Here is a 12,259-nt window from a genome sequence, read left to right as displayed (position 1 = left end):
CTGCACTGCTGGAGAAGTGTGTTTACAGTAGAGAGATGTGTGAGGTCTGTCTCTGCTGAACTCAAAACGAGACTGTCAGCTCAGAACGAGCAGGGAAGCAGAACGACAGAGGATTGTATGGTGAAGTGCATTAGAGATGGGAACTGACAGCAAGGAGGAATCAGGAATGAACAAGATGCCCTTTCCTAAAGCACACTTCATCCTGAGGCCTGGTGGTAATCGTGCGCTGTGAGGCATTCAGGCTGGTCTGAAGGTTTGGGTGTGTGTTTTCTGTAAAGGTTCTGGTCAGGCTGGGTTCACATCAGCACTGCGCGTGTGCTGAAGTTTTTCCATGCCAGATTACTGAAGGAGTGTTTGTAGGAGAGAGTGAGGTGGGTGTTGGGTACTTTCCATAAATTGGCATTATGAAATGTCTCTTGGAAACAAGCGGCCGTGAGCAAGCTTTAACACACACAGACATGAGAAACGGCGTGTTACCGAGAGCACAAGAAGAATCTGAAACTCTGTGTAAATATACAATTGTATTCCTTTAAATGTTATTTCCTAGTGGTTGCTCCTTTCATTTATTCATTTCATTTAGACTCTTTAATGTAAAGGGGATGCATTCCAGTTTTTAGTGTCACGATACTTTTTCATATCCCAGCTTAAAACACAGATCCCACAGTAATGAGCCAATCCTACGTTGATTCTTTGGTAAATTGTAAGCAGTTCATAATCAGAACACTGATCTGTTTGTCAGAGACAAAGAACACTTGACCTGAATTAAGGTGTTGCTATTGAGCTGCTTTACAGCTGAATCACTTCTTGCAGCATCAACAGTGTTATTGAACTGAACTGAAACAAGATGAATAACAACATTGCTGCCTATTGCCTACAGCTCATGGCCGTAGCCATCAAAAATGAGGGGAACAGAAATGTTTTTTATATATATATATATATATATATATATATATATATATAAATGTATTTAATATCTAATATTTAATATAATGTATTTATTCCTGTGATGCAGCGCTGTATTTTCAGCATCATTACTCCAGTCTTCAGTGTCACATGAAATCATTCTAATATACTGATTTGCTGCTCAAGAAACATTTATTATTATTATTATCATCATCAATATTTAAAACAGTTGAGTACATTTTTCAGGATTATATGATCAATAGAAAGATCCAAAGATCAGCGTTTTTCTAAAATAAAAAGCTTTTGTAACATTATAGCTTGGAGTCAGTATAATTTTTTATTTTTTGGGAAAGAAATTGATGGAATTGAAAGTGATGATAAAGAAATTTATAATATTACAAAAGACTTTAAATGCTGTTCTTCTAAACCTTCTATTCATCAAAGAAACCCGACAAATTCTACTCAGCTGTTTTCAACATAATAATAATAATAATAATATATGTTTCTTAAGCAGCAAGTCAGTATATCAGAATGATTTCTGAAGATCATGTGACTCTGAAGACTGGAGGAATGATGCTGGAAATACAGCTGCAGATCACAGAAATACATTACAGTTTAACACATCCTAGATAGAAAACAGTTATTTTAAATAGTAAAAACATTTACAGATTTTACTGTTTTTGCTGTACTTTGGACCAAATAAATGCAGGCTTGGTGCGCAGAAAAGACTTAAAAATCTTACTGTTCAAAAACGTTTGACTTGTAGTGTATATCCATAGGCAATTTTAATTTTCCTCTTATATCTAGCTTTTAATTGGCTAATTGGCTTGCTGGACATCATCCAATAATAATGATTTGTTTATATACTGCAAATACTTTTTTTTTTCCATTTTTATAACATAATAAGGCAGAATAGTTTATATATTGTAATAAATGCTATGTAAAATAGCACTGCATTGTTCATATACCTCATTTATTACCTGCACATAACTTGAAAAACACAAATAAACCATCTTTTGTCGCAATCGTGTATTTAATGTTTTTATGATTCCAAACGTTTCTGTTTTTCTGTGAAAACAACTGTTTAATGTGGTTATGGGAAGTCGTGGCCTAATGGTTAGAGAGTCGGACTTGTAATCCAAAGGTTGCGGGTTCGAGTCTCCGGCCGGCAGGGATTGTAGGTGGGGGGAGTGAATGTCCAGCGCTCTCTCCACCCTCAATACCACGACTGAGGTGCCCTTGAGCAAGACACCGAACCCCCAACTGCTCCCCGGGCGCCGCAGCATAAATGGCTGCCCACTGCTCCGGGTGTGTGTTCACGGTGTGTGTGTGTGTGTGTGTGTGTTCACTGCTGTGTGTGTGCACGTTGGATGGGTTAAATGCAGAGCACGAATTCCGAGTATGGGTCACCATACTTGGCTGAATGTCACTTCACTTCACTTCACTTCACTTAATACAGCAATAGCTGGACGCTTTTGTCCATATTAGGGATTTCCTGGTACAGCGTTCTGTCTGAGAGTGCCCTCCGGCTTCGAGTATGAATTAAACATTGCATGAGAGTCTTTAGCATATCGCGTCATTCTGCGTCAGAATAAAACATCAGGTCACTTTTATTTATTTATATAGTGCTTTTAACAATACAGATTGTGTCAAAGCACTTAACAGTATCAGATTGGAGGACAGAGTGTCAGTAATGTATAAAAATAAGATTAAACACTCAGAGATGTCACTGTCTAGCTCAGTTTAGTTTAAATAGTATCTGTGAAATCAAATTGACGATAATCGCTAGAAATGAAGTGGTCATTAAGTGGTAATCAGGTCATGCACAGACTATAGTGTCTCTTTGAATTTAAATCTATATTTATTCACATTGGCTGTTGAAAATCTTTATGCGAACACACTTGCCTTAAAAAGGTAATGCTACATGCTACAGCTGATCGATTAACCTCACACTGTCATTGATCTGAACTGACTATAGCTGAATAATATCTCTGCTGTCTTTCAGAGCTGCTTTACAGCAGAATTTGAACTGTGTCCATAGTTGAGTTTCATAGTTTCCATAGTTGAGGAAGCCAAAGCGTGGAGTATGTAAGTGAGTAGGGTGCATTGCTCTAAAAGCTCTCCAGCTTTTCATTTCCCTCAGTGCTCACATCTGCTCCAGAGCACGAGCAGTGTGTGTTGCTGCTGTATTCAAATGATGGAGGTGAAATTTGGAATCTCATGTTGTCTTTAAAAAGGTTCAATTGTGATTCTCTTTCCTTGTTTGTTCTGCTTGACTGGATTTAGTTTTCCTCCTCTTTTCGATATCCAGTGAATAACTGACTGTGTCAGTGTGTGGGACGGGTGAGACACGGGAAAGATGGAGGAGTGAAGGAGACACTTCAGATTTTCCAGGAGAGGGTTTTGCTGGACAGTGAGACAGTGTTTGGCTGTACTGGACTGTGTGTGTGTGTGTGTGTGTGTGTGTGTGTGTGTCGGTGTGCTGCTGTTTTTGGTTTGTGTGTTATTAGCGTGTTTATTATGTTAGTCCAGGCTGGCACCTCTTCACTTTCAAATGCCATTTTGTTTTGCTGTCCCTCTTTTCCATTGTCTTTCAGTCTCTCCATAAAAACAATCACAAATTAAAAGTGTCCCAATAGGGTTGGGTTACAGTATGTGACAATATTTACCATGCAGCGTTAGAAATGTGTCATAATGTTTACACTGCAGTATATATATTTGCACAGCATGGGACTGCATTTAGTTAATGCAAGGAGTAATTCAAAAATACAGATCAGTGTGAATCCCAAACAAGTCAAGGCGAGGAAGAACTTAATACATTAGCTGTTATTAATTCATTCAGCGGTTTATAATTTTTAATTTTTTTTCTCTCTCTCTCACACACACACACACACATTTGTATTTGATACTTAACTGAGAGCAACACCATGCCGCTTGAGCTATAAAAATAGCAAACTCTGAGCAATCAGATTCTCATGTCTCTTTGTCTTTGTACTAATCCTACAAACTCTCTTCAAGAAAGAATTTCCTGCTTTTTTCTGTCCTCCCCGTTTCATGTAGCAGCTCTGTCTCGTCTGCCCTGACCTTACGTGACCTTTGATTTATGCTTGCCAAAAAAAGAAAGGATGAAATACAGACATGAACACACTGTGGGAAAAGTGAATGAGGCAGAAAGGAGTCTGTGAAAAAGAGGAGGAGGGGTTTGTGAAAGAAGAAAAAACATGCTCTTTGCTAGTTTCCCAGAGTCCCACATTGCCCAAGGGATGAGAGAACCAGAGAGAGAAACAAAGCTGATCGCTGATATCCCAATGAAATTGGTTTGGCATGTTCTGTTTGAACGGATTAACTCAAACCTGAACTTACATAATCATAATCACACATCTACTCTTCTCCACCAGCATTGGGAAATCTACTTTAAAGTGTTTTCCAAGCTACAATCTACTCAGAAGTGAAAGCAGTTCAACTGTAGTCAGAATGAGCTATATTGAATGAGTTCACGTCTTTGTAAATATAGAAGTGTTAGATTATGTAATTTAAGCAGTATTTTCTTTTTCAATAATAATGATGGTTTTTGCATGAATTAAACATCTCAACTGAGGACTAGCATTAAACAGCTATATTTACACTGAATAAAACTTGCTAGAATGTAACAGAGAGGAAGGCAGTTCTGACAACACAAATTAATCAAGGCTCATATTCTTGCATTGCATATACATACGGAAAACAACTTCTCATTTCAATACGCCATTAACTAATTCTTCAGTTCGGTTTTGTACACACTGCATAGCCTATTGTAAATGCAGTTTTCACTACCATAGAGTTTTTTGGGAGATAATTTGGGTGTAGAATGCGGTTGTCACTCCACTAAATGTTTGAAATATATGTGAAGAGAACAGGATTAAGCACAAAAAGGTGAATTGCCAACCGAGTTTAGCTGGAGTGTGTATGTGCCTATTTTCCTATAAACACAGCCCCGGTCTGCATGAGAGAAACCTTTCTGAAAGCAGATTATATACCGCATGCCACCGCAAACAGTAAACAACACAATTTGTGACTAATTGCTTTAAGACTGAGGTTTATGCCTTGTAAAGCAGCACATGTGAAACACTCGACTCATTTCTTAGTTAAACACTTCAAAATGCTGGTGCATCTCAACATGTCCAGGTCACATCTCCAAATTCAGTAGCGTAGGATCAAAACTGCAATACATTGTCCACATAATCCTAATTTATATTACACTAATGAATATGGATGTGTTACATTTGCAGGGTTTTTTAACCTCTCCTGTAGATCCCCACCACTGCAAGTTTTGTACGTCTCCGTTATTGGACACACCAGATGATTTACACCTAATAATTTCAGCATCTTGCACATATTCATATGGGACTTTTGACAAGGCCCTTCCTGTTTCACCAGCATACAGGTTCAAATCCATCCATTTTTATTTTTCCTGGTTTCTAGCGTTCTGCTCGTGTGGGTTGTACTGTGCGCATGATCGGATCGGACTGGAAGTGTAGGAGAAGATTTCCACTAAGGAAAGTTATTGAGAGAGAGGGGTCAGGCCATAGAGGAGGGAGAGGAAGGCAGAGGCTTTTGGCGAAATGCTATTTTCACAGCCATGAGCCAGAAACACATGTGGAAACAATCAGACGTGAAACTCTTCCTGATAACATCATCGGAGTGCCGCGTCATGTTCCTCAACGTCTCCAGCGCAGGGGCGAGGAGACTGTGTATTTACAACATGGAATAACAAAGAGTACGCTCCCATAGATGCAATGGGGAAAATATACTAAGAAACAGTTGGATTCTGCCATTGAAGAGAATTCTGTTCTGGGAAGTTAGCAAACACACGCACACACACACACACACACACACACACACACACTCTTTCACACAGCTATTTCCAGACCATTACTGCAGCCGTTCTTGGTGTGTTGTTTTTTCTGCTGCTCTGGATTAGAAACAGAGACAGCGGCAGTGAAATGAGTTTAGCATGAGATACAAAGAGAAACACTTAGCTGCACTTTTGCAAAATATGTCAGAAGTACAAGTATGTTCAGGCTGTAATACAATGTTGCTACTCACTGAATGCTGCAGAGAACACTAGTAATAAAAACAGTGAAGCAGTGCTATAGCAGGCATCATGCAATGCTTCACATTGGCACAGCTATTTAACATTGGTGTCTCATAACTACACTGCAAGTGAGGGGCATGTAGTTATCATCTTGGAAATAAGTATTTTTTTTATCTGGGTAAATAAAAAAAAACTTGACATTTTGTCTGTTTTATGTATTCACTGGACATTTATTAGTAAGTATGTACTTTGTCATAGCTTAAGCTCTGTCTCTTCAGTAAAGACACTCTCTTCTCAGTGTTAGGACACTTGAACTCTTGCGCACATGAAATTATACTGGATTCTGAAGACTGTCAAAACATCTTTGTGCCTGTTCTTAATGTGGTTTCTGCTAAGAAAAAGTCATTTACTACCCTAGTGAAAAATAACACATTTATTTAATTCTAAGCATACTACAAATACATTTACATATGTATGTAATAAAAATACTCTGCAGTTGTACTTTTGGTATACTTCAAGTCTGCTAAACTGGAACAACTAATTATATTTGATTGTACTAAAGTTGAACTATTGCAAGTAAACTTCAGTTACACTTTAAATGTCTAGCATTTAACGCTTTTAACAATACAGATTGTGTCAAAGCACTTAACAAAGATCATACAGTGCTCATCAATAGCGACATTAAAACACATTTTAGACTTAATATTAGGAAATGTAGTATTCCAAAAAAAAGTTTAATTATATATTTTATATCAGTAAGACTTAAGCGAAATGTCAGGAAATTGTAACTGTATAGAATACAAATATTAAGAAAAAGAAAAGTAGAAAAAAAATAAAAATAATAAAATAAAAGATAAAAAAATATAAATATAAATGTGCAGGTCAGTATGTTGTTGACTTAGATAATAATAAGAGGAATGTGCAAAAAAGTTGTACAGGGTATTTAAATAGCAGCAATATGAGGTAGAAAACAAATTATGAATAGCTTATAGATATATTGATATTTACATGGAGTCAAGTGATGTTATGACACAGAGTTAGAGTTTAGGAGCCTGATGGCCTGGGGGAAGAAGCTCCTCCTAAGTCTCTCAGTTTTTGCCATCAGGCTACGGAAGCGCTTACCAGATGGAAGCAAAGTGAATAGATGGTTACCAGGGTGATTTGAGTCCTTGATGATTTTGACAGCTCTACTTTTGCAGCGTTAATAGATTTGAACTATATTTGTAGTATGAAATAAATGTATTTTAAATATATAACTTTTTTACTAGTGTACATGAGAAAAGCCATACAAAGTGCAGATGTGATGGAAAAAAGTCTTTATTAATCAATAACATACCCTTGTCATCATAGTTTTTGTGAAAAGAATCAATAGTTGTTGGTGTTTTACTGCCTCTAATGTTCATTTCGCCTGGAAACTGCAGTGAAATGTATGTATAGGTCAAATTGTTTGTGAAATGTAGGTACAGAACAGAGCCTGGGTTATTTCACAGTTTGATGGAGAATGTTCATATGTGACATTTTATTTGTGTTTTAGTTCCGGACTCGGCCCCAGACAATGTGACAGTTGTGGTGAACGGAACAGAAGTGCTCCTGAGATGGTCAGAACCTCCTGGAAAGATGAACGGACAGCTGCAGGGATACATGATGGAGTACAGCGCACCTAACATGGAACAGGTGACCACACACTGACAGCAACATTTGTGTTTGCTTTTGATTTCCTATATTTCCTTTCATTTATTTTCTCTTTACTAAACAGCTGTGTCACTCCGTCAGATTACAGGAGGTAGTGTTTGATGTTGACTGGATTGCTGTGTTGTTTATGATGGATTGGTCTGCAGGTTGTGGTGGACACAGGTTTGGACACAGAGCTGTTTGTCAATCTCTCAGCTCCTCTGTCAAACGTCTCCTTCAGAGTGTGTGCGTACACCAGAGCGGGACCGGGGCCCTGGACGGCCCTCCAGACCATCACGCTCATTCCTGCAGGTATGAAAGCAGGCAGACAGTAACCGCATCTAAAATTCCCACAGGTCAAACAGTTGCACTGAATGTTAATGGTCTCTTTCCTTGCAATGTTTTGCAGAAACGGGGGAATCCAGAGGTGAGTGACACACACTCAAGTGTTTTTACACCACTTCCTATTGACTTGTAAATGCTTTTATATTGATCTAATTATATTTGTTCTACCTTGACCCCAAACCAAAACCTCACAGAAACCTCTGTTCATGTGTATGTTTTAATTAAGATGTCGTTTGATGGTGGGAAGACACAAAATGTAACTCATCTTAGACATTTCGTCCCACAAAAATAGGACCCACAGAAGATACGGAAGTGGACTTTTCCTTTTACTTCCCTTATTTAGAGTCCTTCTTAAAATGTTGTTTTTATTTTTCTGTCTGCTGATGCTGTCTGTAAAGAGGAAGAAAAAGACAAATGAGGGCAAGAAAGGAACAGAAAGAAATGCAAGGAAATGAGTTGCAGGAGTTCTGTTGTGTGGGAGGCATGTGGAAAGATTTTAGGACGTTCTCTAGAAGCAACACGCCCTGCTGTAAATATGGACTGTCTTGCACTGAGGTCATTTTAATGAGCTAATTCAACCAATGACCAGCTGAGCAAAACACACATTCACTCTCTAGTCTCTGAACAGTTGACCATGATAAAATGTATTTACGCAACCTGAGTTGAATGTATCCTGGTGAAACTCCATAAGATGTTTGGGTGACGAGGGAGAAAAACCTGAGGAACTTCACTTAGCTGTGGGAGAGTAACCAGACAGATTAATATAATGCATATCCCCTATATATATACAGCATAAACTTTATTCAAGCTGTTCAACCACAAAAAAACACTTTTAAGATGCTCTTTGTGGTCTGGTAGATGCATCCGGTGTGACCCTCTTACACATTATTATTCCCTGAGCTCATTGTATTGCATTCTGGGATTGATTAGAATGCAATTCTGCCTCAGAATCTGGATAAAATGTATGTAATGCAGCACAGTGTTGCTGCCTAAATCTTGAAATGGACTCGCCGTGTCCAAGAGCACTAACTGTAAAATTATAATAACGAAAGTAAAAGAAACATGGAAAGGACAAGACCTGACAATGACAACTGGAAACACAAGGGCAAAGTCTATAAAAGTCTATAAAGCACAAGCAGTGGCAGGAAATGCATTAGACTCAAGAGTCTTGAAATGCTAAGCTCACTCGGTTTCCAAACAGAGCAACACACTTCAGTGCTTGCATGTTTCCCCCTTTCCTCTTTACAATCTCATTTACATTGAGATTCTTGACATCTCTTTCTCTGCTTGTGTGTGAAGGTATCTTGAGTGCTCCGGCGTTCTCCTGGCACTGGTGGTACGTGGTCATGGCCATCGTCACCGCCATCGCTCTAGCGGTGCTCTTGGCCGTGTATGTGACCAGGCTGAGGCGGAAGGAGACGCGTTTTGGGTGGGTAGAAATGAGGCTTTCTGCTGTTTTGCTAGATTCTGACACTGTGTGTGTGAGCAGAGATGTTATTTGCTACTCCTAAACCTAACTGGAAAATGAGGCATACGTGAACTAGAGACACTAAGTTGCCCATGATTGTAAGTGTGATGTTAACCTTGGACCGGTCATCTGTCCAGGATGTTGGAATAATTTCCAGCATCTGCTCATAACCCTACATGGTACAAGAGCTAATGGACAGGGACTAGAAGGCACAAAACTCTCATCCTGATGTGGTCAATTTTCATTCTTTTTAGTAGAATAAATTACTGAGAAGAGGTGGGAGGTGTTTTAAGTGTACATATTTGTTTTAGCAATGTTTACAACAAGTATAGTTTAGGTATAACATTACCAAAATCATAACTGAATAAAGAAATGAAAAATACTAAGAGGTAGTGTTCCGTGTGAAGAATATGTGGGCTTAAACATTTGCATTTGTGTGTGTTTTTGTAAAGTGAGGCGTTTGAACCCATGATGGAAAGCGGTGAACTTGTTGTTCGATACCGAGCTCGTCGAACCTACAGCCGACGCACAACAGAAGCCACACGTGAGTTTGCTTTCTCCTTTTGAGTTTTTACTTGCTCACACATGTAGCTGTAACTAGATCAGGAACACCTGCTCAAGAACTGATCAGTGGGAATTCCTTCACATCTTTGGTGGATGTTCTAGTTTTCCTTTTTACCTAAGTTATATGATTTTTTTTTTTTGTAATTCAAAGTTTGAAAATATGACTTTCATGTTATTGTGAGAAAGCTCAAAGTTCAACCATCAGCGAAGGTGTCATGTTAAGAGTAGCATACTAGATTTAGCATTTGGCAGATGCTTTATCCAAAGTGACTTGCATTGCTTTCAAGGTACACATTTACATTTTATCAGTTCTTTCCCTAGCTGTGTTCTTGACCCATGACTTTGGTATCGTTAATGCCATTGCTGAGTGTATTTCATGACAGAAGATCAGCCAGACTCCCTTTGGGGCAGTGGTGACCCAATGGATAGAGAGTTGGACTTGTAACCAACTTGTAAGTCTCAGGTCCGGCAGGGATTGTAGGTGGGGGAGTGAATAACCAACACACTCTCCACCCTCAATACCACGACTGAGGTGAGACCCTTGAGCAAGGCACCGAACCCCCAACTGCTCCCCGGGCGCCGCAGCATTGGCTGCCCACTGCTCCGGGTGTGTGTTCACTACTGAGTGTACACTTGGATGGGTTAAATGCAGAGCACACATTCCGAGCATGGGTCACCATACTTGGCCACACACCACTTCCCTTCCCTTTTGCGAACACTTGAGATGTTTTCACTGTTGTGAAGGAAATGAGCGTGCACTCATAACCTGCTATCACATTTCGCCCTCAAAACTGGTGGATTGGTCTCTGTCAGGGACAGTTTGATACCGATGTGCCTCAACATGCAGGAGCAACAAAACTGGATAGAGAGAGGGAAAGTTTACAGAGAAACAGAGACCAACAGATAACACATTCACATATTATGGGTTCATTGCATAGACCTAATGGTTTTTCTACTGTACAAATGGTATTTTCTATCCCCTTAACCCTACACCTAAACCTACCCCTCAAACAAAGCATTTTTACATTCTCAAAACATTTAATTCTATATGATTTATAAGCTTGTTTCCTCATGGGGACAAAAATTTACTGGCATTACTATCCTCGTGGGGACATTTAGTCCTTATAATGCAGGGAATATAAAGTACACAAATGTGTCCTGTGAAACGTGCTGGTGTAGAAAATCAAGTCACAGCTGGAAGTAATAAACTTCAGCAAACAGACGCACATACTGTTAATGCCACACACACTCATTACACAACACTTTGGTAATATGCCGGTATTACTATACATTACATGGTTGTAAACAGCTTGTATTATAATGTTCTTCTTATATACAGTGCTACTGCTTTAGCATCAGTCATCAGTATTACTTTTACTCAACAAACTCCTATCCATAAGCTTTAAAGTTATCCAGCTAACATTAAATAATAATGAACAACACTCTTACATCATTTATTAATCTAGCTTAATGTGAAATTTTACATATACGGAATAACTTTCAACAAATTCATTGATGAGAATACCACTTTTGAAAAAAAAAGATAAAAGTGACTACTTGAAAAATATTTTTTTTTTTTCTATAGCACTTCATACAATAGCTTCACAGTGATAAACAGGAAAATAACAGAACCAATTATGGAAACTCAACTATGGAGACAGTTCAGATTCTGCTGTAAAGCAGCTCTGAAAGACAGCAGTGACATTATTCAGCTCAAGTCAGCTCAGGTAAATAGTGTGAAGTTAATCGATCAGCAATTGGCAATAGGCAGCAATTAGGGGTGTGCGATATGACGATTTTTGATCGTGGACGATAAAAATGTCTCCACGATCTGCTTTTGAAGAAATATCGTAGTATCGTGCTACCGCGCACATTGTCAAATACAGTTCTGGCGCCGCCGTCTCTATATACTGTACAACACCACATACAGCAGTAGAGTTACTCTGACAGGACACTGCACTTATTCGCGTTCGCAAAAGTACATTATTTGCACACAAGCCTTGCTGGTTAAATGTTTCATTCGCGCGCTGGTCTGACGTGCGCTTGTTCTGAGCACATACACCTGAAGCACGCGCACTAAAACGCCTGTCTAACAGCGCCTGATTACTCAACTAAGTTATATTTTGCGCTAATACTGTCAAAACACACAAGGTTTACATACAGACTGAGTTGGTTATCTCTAAAATGAAAGTAAATAGTTAAGAGAGAAACGGATGCGTGCCTGTACTGTATAT

General features: G+C 38.9%; 1 protein-coding gene across 1 annotated transcript in view; it reads left to right on the top strand.

The window, feature by feature from the left end:
* axl (AXL receptor tyrosine kinase) overlaps positions 1-12,259 on the top strand; it is a 46,344-nt gene that overhangs the window by 18,447 nt on the left and 15,638 nt on the right. The window contains exons 8-12 of the mRNA XM_079388316.1: positions 7,512-7,651; positions 7,816-7,960; positions 8,058-8,075; positions 9,293-9,422; positions 9,914-10,005. Coding sequence (XP_079244442.1) covers positions 7,512-7,651; positions 7,816-7,960; positions 8,058-8,075; positions 9,293-9,422; positions 9,914-10,005 — 525 coding nt within the window. The remainder of the gene's footprint in view (positions 1-7,511; positions 7,652-7,815; positions 7,961-8,057; positions 8,076-9,292; positions 9,423-9,913; positions 10,006-12,259) is intronic.

This window comes from Barbus barbus (assembly GCF_936440315.1).
Source record: "Barbus barbus genome assembly, chromosome: 31".
Lineage (NCBI taxonomy): Eukaryota > Metazoa > Chordata > Actinopteri > Cypriniformes > Cyprinidae > Barbus > Barbus barbus.
The sequence above is the reverse complement of the archived record's forward strand: the minus strand, read 5'-3'. Positions and strand labels throughout refer to the sequence as shown.